The 25,412-nt window shown below is 39.0% G+C and overlaps 1 protein-coding gene across 4 annotated transcripts in view; it reads left to right on the top strand.

Moving 5' to 3' along the window:
* Positions 1-25,412, top strand: part of tsnare1 (T-SNARE Domain Containing 1) — a 195,676-nt gene that overhangs the window by 139,736 nt on the left and 30,528 nt on the right. For all 4 annotated transcript variants that reach the window (XM_030071912.1, XM_030071913.1, XM_030071911.1 and 1 more), the window contains 2 exons: positions 9,789-9,871; positions 22,639-22,748. In XM_030071912.1, the coding sequence (XP_029927772.1) occupies positions 9,789-9,871; positions 22,639-22,734 (179 nt within the window). In that variant the 3' untranslated portion in view covers positions 22,735-22,748. The remainder of the gene's footprint in view (positions 1-9,788; positions 9,872-22,638; positions 22,749-25,412) is intronic.

The raw sequence follows: 25,412 nt of genomic DNA, 5'->3' as shown, positions 1-25,412 counted from the left end.
AAGATAGACTTAAGTTGAACGTGTTTTAAAATAAAATTCCAGTCAGAGAAAAGGTTTGTTTATTAACTGTGTCATCCTCCATTTTGTAGCGACATCATATACAGGTATTTTGGCAAACTTTGCTTTCAGATTTTCTCCATAATTCCAACTTCCGACTTAATTGGCATTTGTTTGCACTTTTCCATGTAGGAACTGTTGGCTTTGGGCTGTTACCAAACGAAATAGCCAGCAGGCTGCTTCAGAAAAGTAACTTATGCTGATGTTAATATGGAGCTACTAGCCACTTCTAACACTAGCTTCTAAGCAAACTCTACTAATTCACAAGCCGCAGAACTGCAACAGTGCAGCTATACTCGCAATGGAAGGGTGACACTCCTTGTGGTCCCTGTTGCCAATAAAAGACCTACATAAATAAATGCCCTTGCAGAGCAAAGAAAACTAATTAGCCTTAGCGTGTTAAGGTCATAATTAGTGACCATGTTACTGCTTCCAGGTTCGAGGCACACCAGTGCACATCCAGCTGGTTAGCAGCTAGACACTAGAGAAGTCAGCTGACTGAAAATGTAGAGAGCAGATTTTCATAGGAAGTGTTCCTAATTTTATGGATTTTCTTCTGACAGCTGCCACCCATGCCATCCGGTGTCTATTTGTTAGATCCTCCACATGTGGCCCATTTTTTTCCACATAGGAAATGAGAAAAAACATATTTCATAATCATTTTTTTCCTCAGCTTGATTATGCGAACTACTGTGGCAGTGGTTAATGCAACAGTACTGCCCTACTGTGTCCATTTGGACAGTTTTCAGCCAAACAGAATGGGAAGAATAACACAGACGGATTGTGTTTGTTAACATACACAATCCTCAGAAGATGACAGCCATGGCCCAATATGTAAGGAAGCATGACGTAACTTTGCATTCTCTATGGAGTAGGCTACTATAGATCATATCCACATGGTGGCCATTTTCCTCTGGTGTCACACTCAGGGCCGGAGGCTCAAATGCTGCATCATGTCGTACTGCTGTGTTCTGACTCAATCATTGTCATTTCAATGCTTCCCAATTGATCTGCAACTGAAAAAACAATGGATAGTGAAATTATGGAGAGACATCTGGCCATATTTCAAGGTAGAACGACATATTTGCTAACTCGTTTGCTAACATTAGCATTCAGCCACTTCCTTGTTAACATTACTGTTTGTTAGCATTACATGATACAATAGGAAAGGTGTAAAAATTAGTTGTGAAATATAACTGGACGCTTTGGACACATTTCTGAAAGCCTGGAAGGTAAACACACTGAAATGACAACAGTTTGTCAGATTTGGGCTTATGCTCCTCAGTGATGTATTGTCCATTCCTTGCTCCTTGAGTCATATATAAGTGACCAACTTGTCACAGCCACTGGTGCTAAAGAGTTGAAGACCTCCAAAATGGCCGACACAGGCATTAGTTCAACCAAAGCCCTGGATTAAGGAAATGGCATGTAAACTGTGAGATGACAATAACTGGTTTATTTGGATAGATGGTTGAATTGCTTTTTGCACAGCTGTGCAAAACAGTAAGGTGTGTGTGTGTGTGTGTGTGTGTGTGTGTGATTAGGTTCTCTGGAATAGAATGGGGAGCAATAACTTGTGCTAATTGCTGCCTTTTTGTTGTAGAGTGTCCTTTTGTCTGCTGCCTTCAATCAGGCTAATGTCGATGCCCTTTAAATACCCTTTAGAGTCAGTCTTCAAACGCAGACAGGCTTACCCCAATTTTACAAGAATGGAAGCATATTACCCATATCTTTCTATCTTTATTTTTATTTATTTATTTGTCTGTGCCTCATTCATGATTAGGATGCTTAACATTTAGAACAATGAATAATGCACATTATGGAGAAATGACATTTTTTTGTTTTCCAGAATTGCTGTCATTCTGGCTGCAGTCGGTTTAACATAAATTAGAACCTGGCGTGGCATACAACGTAAACCCCTGCCGATTTTGATTTTGCTACTGTTTCATTGTATAGAGATGGGAGGGGAACCTTTGTTTACCTGTAACCTTGTAAAAACAACTCTGAGAATTGCATTCACAAAACTTTATTTATTTATTTAATCATTCATTCATTCTTTCTTTTTTTTTTATTTCACAGGTGTCACATTAATGGTCAGATGTAGAATCACATTAAAACTTTGTATTTAGTTTTGCTCTTAGTTTAAGAACTTATTTCTTCCAGCATTATTGCTGTTTGCTACTGCTGTTTCAGGATGATGAAACATGCATAAACTGTATTAACTATAACAACCATTTTGTTATTTGCATTTGAAAACCCACCAACATGGTATTTGAACATACAGAAGAAAGTGGAGGAGGAGAGTTTGGCACTCAGATGGATGGATGCAGAGACATAACGGGGAGCTGAGAGCGAGAGCAGAATTCTTGCAATTACACAATGGTGTTAGTCGCCGAGAAGTCCAATCTGATCATTATAGACCCATGCAATAATAGACCTTTTCCTTAAAAAAGAGATGCAGTAAAATTGCCTTTGGCTTTTTTGAACAGGGCTTTCTTGGTGTAGTGAATTGGGGCTATGAATAATATTGCGCTGTGGAGGCGTTTGTAGCAAAAGCAGGGAGTAATACAAAGAAATAAATATGCTCTAGAAGTAAGGATTAGTGCTTTTGTGGCTTACATGGCCGGGTCCTGCTGGGCATACATGCTGTAAAGCCCATCAAACCCATAAGCAGCGACACACAGTCAAGTTTTTGTTCACTTAGTCTGACACCCCAGTGCATTGCTTTAATTTGCACACACTTACAGAGATTTCACATTTGATTTCTTTTAAAAAACATGGGGTAGGAAAGGCAGTTTGCAAATTAATTTAGTAAAAAAAAAAAAAAAACACAGCAAAAAAACCAAAACCTTTGATACCAGAGATTTGAGTTCTTTCAAAAACATAGGGAAAGGGCGAATAACAAATTATCAAAAAGTTAATGGAACATTTGTACAAAAGAAGCCCCCACCACCAGCAGCACACACACAGAGAAAATGAGACCCCTCCAACCTCCCTCCCACAAAATTCCCAAAATTTAAAAAAAAGAAGAAAAAAAAAAATCAAACTATATCCAAAATTAAAATGATACATTTCAGTGTCAGATGAGTAATGCTGGCTCTACAGCAGACTTGTGTTTAATATGGATGTAATATTCAAAAGGAGGTGGAGCTAAAGGGTCCAGAAGATGACAAAGCTTGAAAACCACTTGGTTAGTTGGGGAATCGGAGCTCATGCATGCATGTATTTATGTAGTCATTTTTTCTTATTTACATGATCTTGGTTTTCATTACTGAATGTTGTTTGCAAGCCAGTACTGTGTAAGAGATTTAACACTCACACTGGAGGTCTTTTAAAACGAGACTAGTACCGGTTTGTGTTGACACTGAATGTGCAACAGCTCTAGTGTATTATTATCATTATTATTATTATTATTATCTAGCTTTAGTCTTAACACTGTATGTTTCATTGGGGATAATGTATATATTTGACGTGCTGTTGAATAACTGTCACTTAAAAGTGGTTCCTTTGATATACGGCAGGTGAAATATTTTGTCAAACTTTTTTGTGTTTGGGACCACCAAACTGATGTAGCCTTGGACCCCCATTTGAAGTGATTGTGTTCTGTGGACCCTTAGAAGATTTGGTTTTTGTTCAGTATTAAATTGCTCCGATGCTGAACACTGATAAATTGGTTCAGAGTGGAGAGCATATTGTTAAAATAATCACTCGTATGCTTTCTTGTATTATGACAATTTGTGGTGAAGTACCTTACCTGAGTGAAATTAACCCTTTGAAACCTGAGTAGATTCACTTGATTTTGACCCAAAAACATGAGAAAAAGGTGATTAGTACATTAGCAAATAAAAAAATATATCTCTTTCTATATATCTGTATATCTATCTATATATCTCTATATCTATATCTATATAGATATAGAAAGAGAGATAGATATATAGATATATATAGGTATAGATATGTATATACATTGTGTACACAAGAAAATACCCACCCCCCACCCCTTTCCAATAAATAAATAAATAACAAGGAAAGTGTATTTATAATGATAAAAATTCTATATTTAAAGGTCAGATTGGTGATGCTGGATCGACAAAAGATTTCTTGTGTTTGCATGTTTTCAAGACCCCTCTGGGTCCTGAGAGGGTTCCCACTTTTCAGATATATATATATATATATATATATATCATCAAGTTAGCAGAAAAGATTGTCATGTGTGCCTAGTGTAATCTGCCAAGTGTCATCATTCCCCATTGATTTATTTGGATATTCGCCATATGACCAAATATACCAACTTGTTTGTTAGTTGTGGTTTACTCAAGCACCTCAAACAAAACAGGAGGCAAAATAACATCAGCTGCCACAAGCTTCATTTTAGTGGACTTAGTTTTTTCAGTCTGTCCCTATATATCTCTCTGTGTATTTGTCATTCTGCTCAGATGTGGATAGATGCTCCTTTGCAGACTGATGTATGGTTTCTGATGTGCTGGGCTGATTCTGGGGAAACACTTATCAAATGATTAACAAGCATATAAATGTATTATTGCCCACTCTTTATCAGGCCTGGTCCGTCTGTACCATAACGAAAGATTGTCTGTAGTGCCTCATCACAACTTGGAACTGTTTGTAGGGGATGACAATGTTCACTGCTTGACTTGCTACATTAGGGACATTTCTTCCAAAGCCTCTTTTACATTGTCAGTCATGTTGTACTCAGGAAACGCAGGCCATTGTTTCTAGCATCTGCCTTCATGTGTACATAAAATGATAACCTATGCACAAGACCAAGAGAGAGAGTGAAAGAGAGAGAGAGAGAGAGATCCCTACACTGCTGCAGTAGTCAGTACACTGAGCTGTAGTCGTTTCAACTACAGCAACAGTCGATGCAACACACCTAGCTAGTGTGGCTGAAAAACCCACCACTTGGGCCAGATGGTTGATGGTCCTCTTCCACATTTTTTTGCCCAATAATATCTATGAAATAATTTAAAATGAAATCAAAATCTGATGCAAGTTAGTAGGTTTATTATATCATCTTAGTCTGAGTACAGTAAACCGAGCTGGGCTGTGGATCAACTAACAGTGATTTCCAGTTTGTATTGTACCTTCTTTTATACCCTTTCATTAACTCCTACTATTATGGAGCCAAAACTGACTCCTCCTGCCCTTTTTATTTTTATACTAAATATGAGGTTTTTACACTATTGAAACTTCTTGATCAACATTTGTCTCATGCAAATCCTGATTCACATTAAACCGTCTGAGTTACACTGGTTGACACTCCCAACCAAAAAACTAATAGTAATATTTAATAAAATGATTACATCTTCAGATTATATGTCATGACTATTGTTTGAGTCTATTCACTGATGTGATTGGTTGAAGTTAGCCAGTAGACAGTGATGGAGAGGTGGCTCATCCAGTCACCTGCCAAATAATTTTTAAAAGTGCCCACCCTTTTCTAAACAGTTTCCAGTGAGCACTCCTCTGTGTGGAACAAACCATGTGAGAACACAGAGAGCCATCACATAGAGAGCGGTACACAGAGTGAACCATTTTTTGCTAGGATGGGGTCATTTTCCTCCAGCCATTATAAAATACTAACAATTAATAAATTCATTCAATTTGAGAATGATGTAATGAGGTAAATATTCTACAGGCAGGAGCTTGAATTAACATGTCAGTGATTGTATTTTTAATGTTTAAGTTATGAACGTGGACATTTCAGGCCTTGTGAGTGACACTAATTTGTTTTTTAAGCAAGCAATGACTAGAATTATTTGGGAATTTTCATCAATGACTTTTTCATTCATTCATGTGTTCATTCATTATTTTATTTGTTTGTTTGTTTGTCTGTTTTTATTCAGGCTTATTTTCATTCATTTTAGCTTTGGCAATATTTGACTTTAGTCATGTTTAGGTTTGTCCAGATATTTATAAACAGTTTAAAAATATAGATTAATAACAGCCTCAGTGCTATGGTAATTTTTTTTTTTTTTTTTTTTTTTTTTTTATCTTTTCAGTTTAGTTCTTTTTTTTCAGTTCATCAGTTTTTTTTCTTTAGTACGAAATATGACTAAAACATAAAAAAAAATATTGCTTTTTTGCTTTTAATATTGCTCTTATGTCAACATGCTGTATGCACTGTTTTTTGTTGGAAAAAAATGATCCTGCAGTTTGTGGTATTCATGCGGTTTTGGGGATCATACCTGAACCTCTATGTAGTATGCCCTTCACTGGAATACATAAAAATACTTGGATTTGCATTTCCCTTCTTCTTTTTTGGCATGGAAATCACCACAAACATTTTATTTTATTTTTTGTTATCTTATTATTATTTCTCTACTTGTGATGTTTTTTCACTCACCACCAAGAATGTGTGCATTTAGTCAGCCTGTGTAACTCAGCAAACGTCCAGCTAAAGATATAGTGCAGCTCTGTTCTTATTGTTAAGTTCAGTGGTTAATTCTCTTCAAGCTCAAGTGGTGCAGTAATTATTAAGAGGCCACAGCTACGCTGGAGCTCTTTCCACCCCACTCTGAACAGGTTGTATAGTGTTTTCACTCTCCACACAGGAGAACAAATCAATAGCACTCTCACTGTTATTGGCCAGTTGTAAATATATGCAGGTAATTATGTGCTGGTACCAAATATTTTGGAGCATTCAGTTCATTTAACACACTCTGTCATACCCCATTAACCACAGTGTATTGACAGCTTTCAAAGGAAACCCTGCTGTTTTAGTGGTGTTAACTATGAGAGCAGAGCCTGGAAACACACAGGACTAGTGGTTAATGATATCAGGTAATGTGTCAAAGCTGCGTGTGCACAGGCATCGAAACCAAATGTTCCGTTCAAGCTCAGAGTTACTCAACAAATAGTGTACACACGGCAGCCATTTTCTACTGGTGTCACGCTCAGGGTGGGAAGCTCCAGCGCTGTCATTAAGTTGGACTGCTGTGTTCTAAGCTGCATCTTTAATAAACATAGGGAATCTGAGAAAATGTTATTGCTTCACCACTTCCCGAATGATCAGCAACTGAGAAAACAAATGGATAGTGAAAATCCAGAGGGACATGAGTTTTTGCTTGGCAGAAAAAAATGACATTATTGTAGGCTTTATATATCAGCTATGTGGTATTATGCATTATGTGTTAATCATGTAAAGAAATAAAGATAGCTTCCCATCTTACTGATCAGCTGGATTAAAACATTTTAGAGTGGTTGTCAAAAACTCTGGTCAATGTCTATTAATATATATTATATTATCAGATATATTATTATCTGATAAAAGTTGCAGATTGAAACTTTTGTTAACAATCTTGCCATCTAGTGTAAGTTAGCATTAGTTTAGCCAATTAGCTTACAGAGTGGGATGACAGGTGTTACCTGTTCATTAATAATAAATGTAAACTAAAAATTAGGCCTGTCAAGTGTTTTTATTCATTTTTTTTTCAACTACATTAATCACAAGGTAGTCATGGATTAATCATAATTAATCATATATTGAAAAGACACTAAATTGCTTTCTTACTTACCTGTTCACTGTTATATAGTTTATTTTGGAAACAGATTTGCCCCTTTTACATTCCACAAGTGTGGTTGGACAAGCACCACTGCTTACCAGCATCACTGGAAGCACCAGCAAAAACATGTTTGTCATTTAGATGATATTTTACACTTGCTGAACAACTTTTCAACATTGCAGTATGTCCATATGACTGTCTGTTCAGAGATCCATCTGCAAGCCTCTTGAAGGAAAACTTGCCATCGAGCGGGCTACAGGTCGCCTGGTCATTCATGTTGTCTGATGTTGGTATTCATTAGCCTGATCATCATCATCATTAGGTTGTCCTCAGACGAGCTTGCCAACAGAGTCTCTAATCATCTCGGTCTTCCATACATCCGGCTAGTTCCACATAACTCTCCACTCCTGCATCCCTCCTTAGTACGTCCACGTATGTTGGTGTGGGACATCCTCTTAATAGGTGCCCATGTGTTGGCTTCCAGAGCACCAGCTTGCTAGCTGGGAGTTCTTGGTGGCATGCGCGCGGGAACTACTTTTTGCCAGGGGGTGCTGCGTATGGGGTGGGTGGGGAGGGGGGTGCACCTGCGCGCGCACACACACACAGGCTCCCTTTCTGAAACGTTAACGTTAGCTCCAGCTGTAGTGTCCCCCGAAATATGGTCAAAAAGAGGCGCTTCGTAACACAGAGAAGGCGACTTTATGAAGGAGAAAGTGAACGTTATGTCAAAAAAACATACTCATACGTATCTTTGCGCATTTTTAAGTGGTTATACGGAAATGCGGGACCTTTTCTAGTGGGTATACGCCGTATACCTGCGTATCACGTAGACTACACCACTGATTTGGAGGCTAAACTTTCAGTGACAGACAACCAGCTGTGCGAGCGCAGCACAAACAAGTGAGAGAGAGTTGCAGCAGTATCCCGCTGTGCTGGCAGGCTCAGCAGCAGGGACGGTTTCTGCTATGGGCAGTGCAACTGCCCAGGGCGCAATCTACTTGGGGGCGCACGAGAAAAAAAAATCACTAGTTTTCTAGACTACCGTATTGACCCGCACATGCCGCGGCACCATCAGTCGGCATCAGGCGAGCCCGCCGCGGCATCATCCGGCACCGCGCCCACCCGGTCAGGTCTGCCGGATCTGACAGGTGAGCTGCCTCATGCTGGCCGGTGCCGCGGCCGGCTCGCCTGATACCGACTGATGGTGCCGCCTGATGTGTCTCGGTGTGATTGCCCCTCTGCACGCGTTTTACATGTTTTTCGTTTTCCTTGCATTAGGTGCAGTAGATTAATACACGTTTTACTTTCTCCCCCTGTCCACACCTTAAGTGACTGCCACAATCAAGTCATTTTCAAAAGAAAATGACTTTGAAATGTGGTAAAATTAATTTGACATTTATTCCACCCCTCCTCAGCAGGGGGTGCTGCAGCACCCTCAGCACCACCCTTCCCGCGCCCTTGCTTGGTGGCGTCTGTGGCAGTGGCCAGCAAGTTTCATTCTCCTGGATGTCACTCTCTCACTCAGCCTTGGTAGCCCCCCATACAGAGGCTTGTTGGTAACATGCTCGTTCTGGTTGATATTTAGTACCACATGCAGTATTCTGGTGCTGGCAGCATGTACTGTGTAATGTGCAATGTCACATGGTGTCAAAAGTGGCTAAAAGTTGAACATTTTACGTTAAGATCCCATGCATTAACTTTGACAACCCTGCTAAAAATCCAACCTGTATTTTTATATTTCCTTCATGCGCATAGCTAACAGATTATGTTTATCAGGCATTAGGGAATCATTTAAGGAAACACTTCAGCTGAGGCTGATAGACCGAGAGCTTATAGAATTAGTGACTATATCGCCTCTTTGCTATAGTGTAGCAATGTGGGCGTACCAATATGGCGTCACAGTGGTTTTACTTTGTATTACGTCATCAGCAATCCAGCTGTGATTATAAATCAGTGCTCAGCATACACAGAGACCAGCAAAAACACCCCATGATGCATTTCTCAGCAGTATAATTCACATATAATATTTTATTGCACTGCATGGAGGTGGCTCTGGATTTCAACTTCAGAATACAGTGGGAATTGAAAGTGTTGTTTCCATTAATTTTCCATTAAGGGGGTTGGCACACCTTGATTTATTTCCTCTTATAGTGCATTGTATATTTTAATGAAACTGAATCATTGTTTTTCTGCATTTTGTCTCACCAGACAGTATTGAAGATTATATCCAAACTGCATCATCCAATGTGGAATTAGCCAATCAGGAGCTTGCGAAGGCCAGCCATCACCAGGTAGAGTAAACAACATGAGTCTACATGCACATGGAGCCAGTGTGTTCCACATTTGGCATTCACTATGTTCTGTTTTAATTTTGTGTGCTTTATTTAGCTTTCACATTGTAATGCACTCACAACAAGCTCTGCTTGATCAGTCAGGCAAACAGAGACTAACTAGATTACACTGCCTTATCACAAATCCCACTTGGATAATAACAGAGATGATGTAATTTCATGTCATACTTTACTAGCTTTTGCCTACAGCTAAATTAATTGTTTCGAGCAAAAGAAAACATGAAATGCTTGCCTAGAGTCTTCTAAAAAACAAAGCCACATATAATAATACCCATTTCTGAGCAAGTGTTTCTTCTACTGAGATAATGTTTATAAATTTGCCATTTTATCCAACAAGTTTATTGACTTAGAGAGGGAAATGTATTAATGGGCACCAGACTGCAAACAGAAATTAAGTACAAGTTGTTCTTTCCTGTATGATTTTTTTTTTTTGGGTGGCACGAATTTCCACTTCATAGCACATACCAGAGAGACATTTTATAAGCTGCCCAAGGGTCTTCTTTCACTCTTTCTCTGCAAGTAAATATATGTCTTTTCTGCCTTTCTGTCAGGGATTATCTCAGTAGGCCAGAGCTCAGTGTGGCTCTGTGCTGTGTAGCCCCCTGGCTGCGGTAAATAATGTATTGACTTAAGTGTCACTGGGTTAATAAAGAATACACCTTCCTATAACATGGGATAGCTTGAGAGTCACATTGGTGCTCACTACCTGCAACTGTGTTTCTGAGACAGCTATGCACGAGATCTTTATCCTGAGGTTTTTTTTACTGATGGATATCCGTTGGCTGAGAAATGATACACACGCGAGCAACCATTTGATGGACAGGAGGCAGTCAAGTTCAATGGCAGGCTAAATCAGCACTTGGTGTTACGATGATTTGATCTGTCGTCAGAAAGAGACTCAGGTCCTGGTTTCACCAAGTGATGCAGGCAGCAGGTACAGACGTCGTCCCACCTTTCGTTTTGGATCTATCGACGTAGGTTTTCACTGTTGCATCAACATCTATTCAGCGTCAAAATGTTTGCTGGGCACTTTCCAAAGTCTGACGTGACTGCAGCCATTTCTGTCTGCCCCCCCCCCACCCCCCATGCTGCTGCTCTACAAGTGAGCAAGTGAGTGAACAAATGAGCGAATGGCAACAGCTTTCCCATTAATTGTCATTTCATTATCTCAAGGAGAGCTGAGCCGTGACCAAGCTCACACTGAGCAATTTAGCTCTCCGCCAATCCAGACAGCCGTCCTACTCGGAGAAAAGAAGCACAGCAGCTGAATGGAAGAAAAATGAAGAGAGGGAGAGAGAGAGAGAGAGAGGGAGGAGAAACAGAGTGGCAGAGAGATAGGCAGAGTCAGATAGACTCAGTGATGGAACGTCCTGAGGGACAAGAACAGATCCTATACAGTCCCATATAGACATAATTAATGATTGGTTTTTTAATGCTCCATGTGATCTCAGCTCTGTGGTTCCCTGATTGATCAGCTGCCATTATCTCTTCAAGGGAGAATACAGTAATGATAGAAAATTTACAGGGGCTTCTAGCAAATTGGGGGACATTTTTGATTTGCTGATAATACTAACCACATTGGACATATTCCAGAATCTGACAGAAATCATACACTCTCTTAAATGCTTGTGAGGCTGCCTTCAGGCACCTTTCACAAGCATTTATACATAAGATGTTTAAACAATTTTAATAATTATAAATATAGTTGATCTGAAACTTTTTTTTTTTTCTGTTGCTGATTTTCAGGTACTTTTCCATAATTTATTTTGCTTTTATTATATTTTTATTTATTTATTTATTTATTTTAGTTGTTTGCAACTAAAATAAATAACAGTTTTTTTTCTTTATTTGCTCACTGCCTTTTCTCTTAGGTTTTTTATTGAGGATTTGTCTTCCAGTTTTGCAGTGTTGAGTTTTGAAGTAACTGAAAAACTGTACATCCCAGTGTCCATTTCCCATGTCTACTGACATCTACCAAGGGGACAAACCATCAAACCAGGGGACTGTCCCAAAAAATGGGACAGCCCAGTCTCACAGCAGTTCAGGATATAGTCATGAAAATTTTATCTACAGATTCATGTCGATGGACACACATCAGAAGTATATTTTGTGCCTGTTTCACATACTGTGGGGTAGTAAAGGCAGGCAGGGCAGGCGACCTGGGTTCAAGTGAGTCGAGACAAGTGTTCATTTGCATAGACTGAGACCATGTCCAGTTTCCATTTAGATGCCTAAACCTAACATCTGTGTGACCTTAACCAAGTGGTGTTATACCTCAAATGAACCTTTCTCTAACCCTAACCAAGTGGTTTTTATATATATTGTTGGCTAAAGCTACAGAAATTTAACACTTTCTGAATCTGGTTTTAGCCACTTCCAGTAAAGGAACATTTAATTTTTGCATGAAGAAAATGGACAATTTAGAGATTAAATGTTCCTACTGCACAAACTCCCATGAGCCAGGGTGTCACTGATGATAGAACAATGAGATTTATTATAAGACACCAGACATGTGTTGTCTTACCACCATGAAATATTTAGTCCTTGTATCACTGTATTACTGTAGCCCATGAAAACTAATCAAAGGGGGAAGTTCTCCAATCAAAAGATACAGTAGAACTTTTACTACCATTGTGCAGTCAAATCCCAACCTTCCTGGTTTCCCTGGCTTACCAAAAGTTAGCTTTTCCAGCGTCCGTGCCATATTACAAAAACAATATTGTATCCCTTTGCTACAGTGTTTATTTACATGTTTAACTTACTGGAACATGCACATGTAAAATGAGGATCACAAGGTCAGTTGCTGCTGTTAAAATGTTAGTTTAAAGGAATGGTAAACCCGTTAAAAGTGGATATTTTCTTATTTAATCTTGAGTATTAGGGTCTGCATAGTTCATAGGTCCCCTTGTAGGATACTGTCTAATGTCTAATTTTTTTTTTTTTTTTTTTTTTAGCTAACATAGCTTGAAAACTCACTGGAGGCTTGTAGTAGTAGAGTTGTAATGAGAAAGTCCATGACCGATGCCATCGCTAGCTAAAGCTTTTTGCTAGCCTTGCCTCTTCTGATATAACACTGGATAAAATAATCCTCTGTAAAATGGTGCGTATATATTCAACAATTGCACAAAAATTGCATGCCATTCTAACAAGCTAACCGTAGCTGTTAATACTGTCTGTTTAGTGTAGTGCTGGATATCAGATACAGAAGAAGGGTCAATCAAAAATGGCAGGAGAACTAACTAAGAAGCGAGGTTGCATTCTGATTGGATCACTGCTCTCTTCCATGCAAAAGTAGCTTTTTAACCTCCAGTAAAACCGACGCAGGAGAAATCAACCAATAGGCCTCTTTTTTTCATAGGGACGTTTTTAGATTCTTACAGCTGTCATGATGGTTTCTGTACCCAGTGATGCCAGTAAAAATAATTTTAATGAAAAATTATGTATTTTAGTCTCTCATCCTAGAATAGAATAAAGCATAAATAAACTGCAGGAGTTATTGCTTTTTTGTGAATGTCGTCTTAATTTGAATGTTACTGATCATTTTAATTTTTATTACTTTGAGCTCGCCAAGTGGGAGATATCAGAGTCTGCAAAAATGTCCATATATCCCACCTCTAATTACCGCTAGGGTGCTGACATGCTCGTATTTTCAGCAGCTTGTATTTATGGTAAACCCAATATGACACGAATGTAATACTGAAGTTCATGATGCGGTGATGACCATGCTATAGTAAAGATGAAACTGAAGAGCCAGGGATGAAGGGGAAAAAGAAGCCCAGCAGTTTGAAGTAGGTCCATGCATTGATTTAGATGTGGACACCTCTTTGATGCTGGTCTACATGCACCGCTGCACATCTTCAGCAATGGTCAATTAAGAGCGGATGTCATTTTCATCCAGTGGCCCACCATGTCTCCTCACTTTACACACTGAAAATAAATTGAATCTATAATCCATTATCCGGAGGCAGATTACTCTCCTCACTCCGAGCCTCTCGAGTTGCGCTGATGTTTTATCACCTCATCCGTGTTCAGTGGACCAAGATGAACTCTGATTGTTGATTGCTCTGCAAGATGGTCTGTAATTACTAATAAAACATAGTTGTTCAAACACTTCAGCAAACAAGAGTGCCAGCTGTAACCATTTTAAACTTAGAGAAATGTATGAATAATTTAGAAGTCATTTGTTTGATTGGGGTGGGGGTGAGGAGGGGTGGAGGGGGGGTTCCAGACGTCATACTTGAGACATAAAAGTCCATCCATCTTAAATGCAGAAAATTGATCTTGTGAGTTGACTACATCCCTGTGAACTTGCAAAAAAAAAAAAAAAAAAAAATCAATGTAACACAGTTTCCCTCTGGCTAAATTGAAGATAATATAGAGTGGTGGCTTCAGCATTTGTGGTATGAACAAAGAGTGACTGGGAGAAGGAAAAAAGACAAGAAGAGTGATCATTTTGTAGATGAATGGGTAGCATGATCAGGGCAGTTGCTAGGAATTCTGGGCCCCCTGAAAGAATATTGGTGTGGGCCCCCATTCATTGCCACTTTTTTTAACTGTGTGTCTGCCCTAGTGGGCCATGGGCCCCTAGAATTGTCATCACCTTTCCCCCCTATATGACAGCACTGAGCATGATGAATGGATCCATTGGATCCATCCACATGGATCCAGACACATACAAATCACTGGCCTTTTGGCAAATAAGATAATGAAAAAGAATAACCTAATCACAGTGTTTTAAAGTTCTGCCTGATATCTGTGCTTGGACTGGCCTCACTAACTCTGACAGATAGTAGGCAAACTGGTTTCCTCCTCAGTCGCTCATTTTGTAGCTCCAGTGTCCCTCCGGTCTCTTTATGCTGCTTTGAGGGATATGGAGTGGAAATAATAATGTTAAAGTTTTATCCAGGTTGATGTCAGTGACACTTCTCTGGTTCTATCCCAATGAGCAAGGCATTTTAAAGTTGAAAGAAAACTAAAACCTGACTTCAAATGAACCAAAGCCAAATTGCTCAACCTTTTTTTTTTTTTTTTTTAAGTAAACTGAAAGAGAGTTTTTGTTGAATAACCACGCTCTCTCTAGCAATTCACTTCAATCTGCTTTACTGGCTTTAGTGTTAGATGAATAATACCGCAAAAGCATCTAAATATACTAAATAAAGATAGCTAGCCTATATCATGGCAGTAAACTGAATAAATAAAATCTGTTGCATTTGTTCAACTGTGTGTGTGTGTGTGTGTGTGTGTGTGTGTGTGTGTGTGTGTGTGTGTGTGTGTGTGTGTGTGTGTGTGTGTGTGTGCCTATTACACTACTATGACAACAAAGGATCAAGGTTGTTGTGCATTAATTGCACTGGGACTGTCAGTGTTTCTCTCTCTAAGGAATACATCCAATCTCTCATCGTCCTGTGTGTGTGTGTGTGTGTGTGTGTGTGTGTGTGTGTGTGTGTGTGTGTGTGTGTGTGTGTGTCTTTATAAGAATGTAAAGGTCAACTTTTCAGCTCGTCAGCTCATCTTGGGGCAGATATGAACACTTGAAAGCAATAAAAATTCATTTTTAGAAGTGGTTGCTAAACATTCTTTATGAACTACTATTCTTAATATTAGTCATTTGTATTAATATTATTTATTATCAAATTAACTCCAAATGAAACATAGCAGATTGTCTCTCCATAGAAACTGAATCCAGTAGGGGTTTCCTATGATGCATCTGCTCGGATGTGTGTTGATGTTTGAGCAAAGTTTATTGCAAGTTGGTGGTGATATTTAATATGTATTATAGCAAAAATGTATCACAGCAAAGTTGCTATGTGTTTCCCTAGGTTGCTAATGCACAATACTGTATTTACTTCCATAGAAATACAGCTCCCAAAAAAACACTTAGTGCATAAATGAATGCATAAAAAGTAGATTATGTGACTATAAAAAACAATAAGTCCAGGTACTTTTTTCCACATGTAATTCCAATTATTTGTGAAAGTAATATCAGGTCATTTCTTTCTGGTGCAAGGCTGGTATGTGGACGTTTCCCACAGATGCTACCTGCCAGATCTGCTTTCCCAGTCAAACAGGAAAATAACAAAAAAAAAAAAAAAATAGGCACCTGAACTTGTTTTTTTATATTGGTATAATTCACTTTGTCGTTTTTGTTTGTGTGCTAAAAGGGTTATTTTGGGAGCTGGTTTACTATGGAAGTGAATGGAAATACAGTATTGTGGGAAGCATGGAGCAGCTAATTAGGACATTTGACCACCTCATATAACGCCCACGTGACTATACAACCCAACACTTTAAGTAATATGTGACTTTAATCTATCACGATCAGCAAGCACTAGGAATTGCAACATCAGTAGAATTTGTCCCAGCCGCTTCAGTCCCACAACCTTGTCACCCCCTTGAAAAAAATAAATACAAAAAGGGAAGATGGGTCAGAGTCAGTAATTTTACAAAAAAAAAAAAAAAAAGATCAACCCCCCCTGAGATGGCTCATGGTCAGTTTGTGCCAATGTTCAGTAAAAATCTAATTTAAAGGACCATACCGGAGATTTTGTTTGTTTAGCATAATTACAAAGTGTGTACACTTTCACATATCTGCTAATGTTTTCGCAAAGCAAGCAATCATATTTTAGAATTCTGATATCATTTTTCCTCCCTTTTATCAAGAGACTGGTTTCCATTCATTCTCTACTACAATATGAAAATGAGCTTTCAGAGACTTCAGACTTTCTTCACACCAGTATTGCATCAGTGTAATAAAGTCGCCCACATTAGTTTTCCTAAAAGCAGCAGCACTGTTGTGTTTTGATGACTTGAAACTGGGCGGAGTGAAACTATCTTTCTGCCAGAAAAAAAATTCCCCTGGAAACATTTGCTTTATATCAGTTCCATGGTTTATGAATCGTGATGACTTTGTTAACAACAGAAGCATAGCATTGTAAGGTGGGTTTTCAAATGAGAATGCAAATTTGAATTTTTTTTTTTCATTATTTGTTGTGAAATCTTTTGTACCCCATATGATTTGTAAACTGGTTTGTTGCGATGTAAAATGTGGGTAAACTGTATTAAATGGGCCAAGCATTCAAAATAACTGCTATAGGCCTTTAATGGTGATTTAAAGTGAGAATCTGTGATATTTTATCTATAGTGTGGATGTGCACAGAAAGTGTATTTCCTTGCCGTAAAGTACTTGTCTGTATATGTCAGAATTTATGTGATATGTGCAGGATTTACTCCTGATGTGAAACTACTACCCCCCCACACTCCCACCCAAAACCAACTTATGAATTCATAACTCAAACCGTGGCTCTGCCTCTACCACATTTTGAAGCCAGCGTGTGCAGTGGGAAACCTGGTTGAAAGCCGCAGAGCCACAGCAGAGTGGCTCCCTGTGAAGTCAGTGGAGCCAACAGTACAAACCCCAGTTCCACCACACTGCCTCTGCTGCTTCTGTGTATTTGACTCCCACACACACCTACAGAGATAGCATGTGAAAGGCACTATAAAGCGAGGTTTCCCCTATTGAATCTGCTGTGACTACACACGTCACACTCTGCTCACTAGGGTTAGCTAACCTTTCTGGCACAAGGTTAACCCTCAGTAGTCACAAACGGGATACTTTTGTGCATAGAGAGTAAAAGCAGCTGTCTTCATTGTAGTTTCTTAGAAGGTGCATGAATGACTGACTGTAGGCCATGACATCTGCTGCTGCCAGTCAGAGGCCAACATACTTGCATGTGTGGCTTTCTACACATCCTATGATTTTGTTATGAAATGGCTTTCATTAGGGATATGGGCTTTTAAAGGCTGATGTCGCTAGCCTATTTTTAGACTGAGACTGCCGAGGTAGCCAATATTTTGTGTCAAAATCTTGATGTCAAAAAAAGTGAAGGAAATCATCCCTTCCGCTCATTTTATTCTTGTCAGGATGGAAACATTATTTACACTGTGATGGAACACTAAAGCTCTCCACTGAGAGACTGACTATGAAAAATAGTATTCTTTGCAGCTTTTTAAAGGGACAGCTCACCGATTTAGAGAAATCTGAAATCTGTAGAAGTCTGTATTTTCAATTTACATTACAATATTTTTAAGATGTGAAAAAATGCATTTAGGGTTTAATCGACACTTTTTATGGAGCTGTGACCAGATGTAAACAATTCAACCGGCTATTATCTGATGTTTAATAAAAGACCACTACCACCTCATTTATCGGTAAACCAACATATCGGTCCAGCCTAGTTTTGATAGTGTTCTCCAGGCGCTGTAAAGTTAGTGAGGCTGCTCTTTGGTTTTAGCTACAGTGTTGACAAAGGCTGTCACAGGACCTCCTCCCAGGGTGCCAGGATTGGCCGTGAAGTCTGTGTTTATTTGCTGCTCCTCTTAAATATCATAATCAGGGTGACTGCATGGGACTCTGAATTTTATGTAAATTGCATATAAGCCGATTACAAGCAAGGCAGTTCTGCTGTAAACATTATTTATTTATGGACTTCCAATTTTCCCGACCAGATGCGATAAAGGGAGAATAATATTATGTCCATAATCATTGCTTTGCATTATTGTTGTATTATGAAGACATTTCTCATGTCACACAAGGTAAATAGCTTTCCTTCCAGAAAAACACTGAGAGTCTGTCTTCCATGTAAGAGGGATGGAGATGAGATAAGATGGATAACTGGTGTGTATGGCAGTCCTATCAGCTTTAGGGGTTATAGTACAGTCATTCTGCATTTTTCCACTGAGGAAAAGGTGTTTTTTTTTTTTTTTTTTTTTTTTTAAATGGTTTATGGTTATTAGATGTTTCGGACTCCTTGTGTTTTCAAATCTCTTTCTTTGTACATCCTCAGGTATATTGAGATGGAAAGGAGAGCAAGCTTTTCTCCTCCTCTCCATCTTCTCTTCATTCAAACACCTCACTTCTTGTCCTTGACTAACACTGCAGACCTTTGTACCGGCCAGAGGGATTTCTCCAACAATGACAGTACCTGATTGGGTAGGGATCCAGAGAGGGAGATCATATACAAGACAAAGAGATGGAGAGAGATTTAAAGCTGAGCGAGCCAAGGTTTTTCTGTAAAAATCTAGCCATCTTGTCAGCCTTGAGTCCAGAAATATCAGCCTGAGTATTGGGCCTTTAACAACTCATACTGCTTGGATCCTGGCTTGGACCTGAACTTCTGTCCTCGTATTAGACATAATGAGTGAATAAAAGAGTGTGAGGGAGATCCTATCCTCTCCCGAGGGGATGCAGCACCCATAGGCCCTGAAGTGCTGGCAGTGAGGACACATTCTCTGGCAGATTAAGTCACTGGTGATAAGCGCATCCCTCCTCTCTTCTCCTCCCTCTCTGCAAGTCTCCCTGTCCCACCTCTCAGCCTGCCCTGCAATCTGGAAAATTCCAGTTTAAAAATACTGCAACATTTCTTTTGTTATACTAAGCCCTTTTTTGTTCCCTCTCTACCTTATTTATTTTCCTGTCCCCCCCTCCCCAATAAAAAAAAAAAATAATAACGGCAGCACTGGGATCAGAGAGAGAAAGAAACAGAAAAAGGAAAAGGGAAACAGTAAGAGAGCGAGGGAGGGAGGGAATATAGAAAGGAGAGGGAGATACTCGGCACTGTCAGACCGAGCAGAGAGAAGGAGAGGATGGCAGAGAAAGTTTATAAGGCGTAGTTTAGGAGGAAATGCGTGAGAGAAGCCGGGGAATCTGTGGTGGCCAGCTGCAAGAGGGGAGATAGCGGAGAAAGGCTTTTAATTCTCAATCCCCACAGAGCCTTTGAAAATTACCAATCTTCTTATCACAGACGCAGGGCTGCTTATGCAAATTGTTGTGGAGTGGAACGTTTAAACGGAAAATTACTCGACAGCATTTTTTACCCCCCCCCCTCCCCTTCCCTCCCTCCCCACCCCCCCCCCCTCTCTCTTTTCCACATAGAAAGCCTGTTTTGAGTCTCAGATAAGAAGATGAATTGCTCTCTCCGTGCTTTGAAGCGCGTCAGGATTTAAAGACTCCAGCCTCGGCTCTGGTCTAACGCCGCAGCTCTCGCTGCCTTTGTAGCAGAAAACAGGGCGGAAAAAAAAAAACGAAGAAAAAGCATTTCAAAACAACATAGATTCTGTGCTCCGACACATCGTCACCGCCTGAGGAGACAAGGAGCAAGAAAATATATAAATATCCCCTAACCCCTGCTCTTCACTCTATTTACTTTCATATTTATTTGCTTACCATAGTCAACACTACTTTTTTTTCATCTTTTTTTCCCTACATGGCAAGTAATTGACATGGAGGAATAAAGCTCATGTGCTATGTGGAGAAACTGTTTGAAGCATTTGAAGTCCAAATTATACCACAGGCAGTATTATAAATGAAATGGAAATATAAATGTTGAAATGTAGTCAAGAGAAATAAGCACTTGAAATGAATAACTAAATAATGCAACTAACTCTGAAGTAGTGTTTTTTCTTCTTTTTTTTTTTTTGTTTAAGTTTCTGAGTTTTATATTGACTTTTGATTCTTGTTTCTTTCCCCCCAGACTGACTAGTATCTCATTAAGATACATATATCATAAACTCTGCTGTATTAAAAAAAAAAAAAAAAAAAAAAAATATCCCTGTGGCAATGTAAATCATTTCCTTCTCAGAATCAATCTATTAATTAATTTGTCGATCAGATTAAAAAGAAGTATTCAGTCTAAAAAGTTATAGATAGTGATTACTACATTGAGCACACCTGCAAGCAATTAAACGAGTGACATTCTTATTTATAAATTTGTGAAGTTTAATTATGAAGATAGGGGCACAAATACAATTTGTTTAGGATATTACAATAAAAGGTTAATTAAAACTAAGGTGCAAAAACAACAGAAAATGAAAAATAGCTTTCTCCTTCAGATCAGTTTTTCAAAAACATAGCATATGTCTGTAAAATAATTGTACTACTTTCAGAACAACTTGGCAAAGTTTAGCAGTTTAGCTTGGGAAAAGGCCTTTAAACACAAGATCATCAGTGACATCAATCCAGCGTCACTGAACCAGCCTTTAGTAACTGTCAGAATTATAAACATCCTTTTCTTGTAATTTCTTTTCTGTGTACAATTTTTATGTATTTTTTTTTTTTATTTCAAATTTTATTTATTTATTTATTTATTTATTGTTATTTTCCACATTTCTGGACGATCAGCACAGAGAATTGAGAAATGTATGAGGTGTACAGACTACAGACTGACCAATTATCGGTCCTGATATTCAAGATTTTTCAGTGATCAGTATTGTAACTTTGATTTCTATAGTGGCTTATATGAAAACCATTCAGACGCCGCCTCTAGTTCTGAAAGGCAGCATGGTTAATCCGACATTTTAATACATAAGTCATTCAAAATTCAGTTGGTTTACGTAAAATGTCTTAATATAATCTTTTAATCTTCCAGCAATGAGTCCAGCCTTTGGGGTACTTGTTTTTAATTAATTAATTAATTTATTAAAAACACACTAATACAACTAATAATAATAATGATTTGTAATGTGCTTTTCTAGACACAAGTTCTACATGTTAAAAGCAAGAGCATCAAAGCATCAAACCAGTGACTAAGAAATAAGCAGTATTAGACAATTGTGATTTACCAATACACAGAATTTGATGTTGCAATCTTTTGTGTAACAGTCCAGAGTGAGCATTCATACGGGAGCCCAGTTCAGATGTCAAAAAAATGAAGTGCCAACACAAAGAGAAATATGCATATACAAGCAGTCACGCTGACTCATGGTAAAACATAGGGTGCCCGGTGTTTGGTAGCAGGTGTGTAACAGGTGGTGACATCACCTGCCACCAAAGACTGAGCACCCTACGTTTCACCATTAGAGGTCAGGCTTCACACAGATTTGTTCTTGGCATTTAGTTACTCTTTAATAATTTAGCAAATGCTAAATCAAACTTGATGACAATAATTCACAAAATTTCTATGATAACCAGACAGCTTTGTAATTTTTTTTCTGATCTGTTTTTCTGGATAACTTTGGTAGATTTCAAACTTTTCAATATGTGTATCACATGGGCATTTTACTCAGTGCCCCCACCAGGTGGTGCTGTGGCATCTCATCTTGGGCCAACATAGTAGCTGAACAAAAGTACTCTTGAGAAGATTAGCTTGATCAGCATTCAAACTGATGGCAGATTGTGTAATAACACAACAGTACAACAGTGCCTTTAAAGCCAAGGGCCATTCACAGAAAACCAAATGCTACATTTAATGAGTTTAGTCTCATTTGCATATATTATTCAGTATGACTCTTGGTTATGTCCTGTCTTCCCACCCCAACTGTGCATCCATCAGCTGCAGGTTTATTAAGTCTCATTATGCAGACTTTAATACTTTTTGCTTTACAAATCAAATAGTTTCACATTGATGTCAGAAACCTTTCATTCATTTCTGTTGTACCATCAGCTGCTCCAATGACCAATCGCTGAAGGAGTGACAAATAGAATCGCCACAAACACTGTTTGATATTTCACATTCAAATGAGATTGAGATTTTCTTGTTAGTGGGTTTTAACATGCCAACTCAAGCATCCATCCATTTCCTTGTGACATCAAGGCTTGAGCCCAAAAATCTAACCTCCTAGTGCTCTTTGCACAAATAAGAATATTGTGCTTGGACCCCACCAGATGCCACTTATGGCTGTATTTCATATATGTACCCTTTTCTCCCCAACAGAGGCAGCTAAGGAAGAGGAAGTGCTACCTCCTGGTGGCTGGAGCCCTCATCCTCACCCTCCTCATCATCATCATTGCTGTTTCAGCAAGAAAATGAGCCTTGTCACTGTGGTAAGGTTTTTCATCAACCACTAGACACGAGCACTGGTTACTATCCCCACAGTCGCCTTTTTCAATCAGCCAGATTTTGTGTTAAGCATAATTTAACAAAGGGGAAAATCTAAATCAGTTTGCCAAGATATTTAGCTAATATTCAACCTTGAACCATTAGCTGATCTTGCGAGATAACTTTTGTTTGACTCATAAAAGAATAAGGTCACTTGCATACTGTCATCACTTGCTCAGTATCTTTTATTACAGTTACAATATTTTGGTAATTTACAGCCCATTCTCATTCCTAGCGTGTCAGATATCAGAGCTTGGCCATGCCCTTTTGATTATGATACTGATGACAAAGGAACCCATTGGAACCAAAGTCACCCTTTGGCGTCAGCATCAGTCACTTTGAGGGTTTTTGAGTGAGAAATGTCCATGCACAATAAAACAAACAACAGGACATCAACATAGATTTTCCTTTAAAATGACAAAAATTGGGCACCAGCATGCTAACAAGCTAGTCATATCATACATGAATTTTTTGTCTGATTGGAAGAGGTAGCTAATAATAGATGGTTGATTCAATTCACTGCTTTGTATTTTTTAAACATCCATTGCTGCCACCCCTACAGTATGAGTATGGCTGTGCCTAGCTAATTTTTGCCTGTGATCAAAAACTGGATATCGACCGGTCATTGTTGTCTCCCTCTGTAAGGATGGATATGGCGCAGTTGGTTTGATTACTATTATTTGATTGATATACTGTTTGTTGTAGAACTGATTGGTAGTACATTGGTTGGGAACTTAAATTAATTTCAATTATTTTAATTGAATTCCATATAAAATCTAAAATTTAATCAGCGACAAATATTTGTAATCCATCCACCAAAAAATTCCACGCAAAAATTCCATCAGGGGTTATATTTGCAAACTTGAAATATAAAATTGCATATATTTCTCAGATTATTTGATGTACTGACACTGACAACATTTTTCAGAGTGAGGATTCATCCTCATGAGGATGGACAGTTTAACCCCTTAGACCGACAGAATCATCCATCTTGATATTTTGCTATTTGTGTTATTCTGGCCCCATTTTCAATAATCACAGTCAACGGCCGGTCGTCCGATTTTGATGAAACTTCACGACACATCATTGGGCCATGTTCCAACAAACATGGCTGTCATCCATAACTACGTAGAATGCCCTAACTGTGTACTGTTATAATAACCTGTCCCACTGACACCAGAGGACATGTACCACTTTTTGAACACATCAGCCAGGTGGGGGCATATTTTATTTGTGCTTGTACCCCTTAAATTGCATGTAGCAATATTTATCATCATTGTTATTATTATCTCTATTATTATAATCCTTGGTGTTTTAATTGCCGGTGTCGTTGATTCCAGGGAGAGTTTTGTTTAAAGCAGGGGTCGGCAACCTTTTTGACATGGAGTGCCAGTTTGAAATTTTCTTGTCAATGAGTGTGCCATAATCAACAGTAGGCTAAAGCAAAGTTAAATTATGGTATGACACAGTGGTGTAGTCTAGTTTATTCTAGTGGGCATATGCACGCACACACACACACACACACACACACACACACACACACTCACACACATGCGCACACACACACACAGACACAGACCTAGCTCCCTTTCTGAAACGTTAACGTTAGCTCCAGCTGTACTAGTGTCCCCCGAAGCGGCAGTATTCACAGGACAAGCAGCAGGCTCATTGAAACACTGAAATAGTGTCATTTGGTTTTGCTTTCTTTTCATTGTTTTTTCTCCACTGACTAGCGTTGGACCATTTGAGGTTGGTGACTCGTGCCCCTCTTCTTCTAAGCCAGGAGCCAGGAGTGTCACTCCACCAGGTTGGAATGAAAACCTGCAGCCTCTCAGCCCTGCATGGCACCAGTTTGACACCCCTGTTCTAAGCCATACACCTTTTTTCCCACCATACAACTTCACCATTTCCTTAGTCGTTTACGTCATAGATATCTATAATAAAGGCCTTTGAACGGGAAAGTGAACGTTATGTCAAAAAAAACATACTGATACGTATCTTTAAGTGGTTATACGGAAATTCGGGACCTTTTCTAGTGAGTATACGGCGTATACCTGCGTATCACGTAGACTACACCGCTGGTATGACACAAAATACCAAAGCATTTCCATCACACCTGCACACACACGCATCTTTTAACCCTGCTGTTTGTTGATCTCTGACATTTTCTGCCATTTCATCAACATGTCGCTGAACACTTCTTACTGACATGGGAATGTCCTTGATTCTTGACTTGATTGTTTCTTTGTTTGGCAAGTTTTCAAAAAACATATCTGAGCAACTGGGAAAAACCTCCTTAATATATTCTCCATTGGTGAACAGCTTTCCATGCTTAGCAATGCAATGAGCAATGCGATAACTAGCTTCAGCGGTATCATTTTTAGCAGTGGTGAGGTCTTTGAGGGTGCTGGCTTGATTCCCATACCTGGACACAGCACGTTTAATCGACTTTATCTGCTTGGTCTGTGAAAGCCGTCTGGTGCTTTGTCTCAAAATGTCGCTTGACACTTGATGTTTGGCACACAACATTCTCAAAACAAAGTGCACATGGCACCGTTCTTCTGAGACACAAAGCCAAACTCCTCTGTCCAAGACGGCTGGAATGCCCT

The sequence above is a fragment of the Myripristis murdjan genome, chromosome 16 (assembly GCF_902150065.1).
Source record: "Myripristis murdjan chromosome 16, fMyrMur1.1, whole genome shotgun sequence".
In the NCBI taxonomy this organism is placed as follows: Eukaryota; Metazoa; Chordata; class Actinopteri; order Holocentriformes; family Holocentridae; genus Myripristis; species Myripristis murdjan.
The sequence above is the reverse complement of the archived record's forward strand: the minus strand, read 5'-3'. Positions and strand labels throughout refer to the sequence as shown.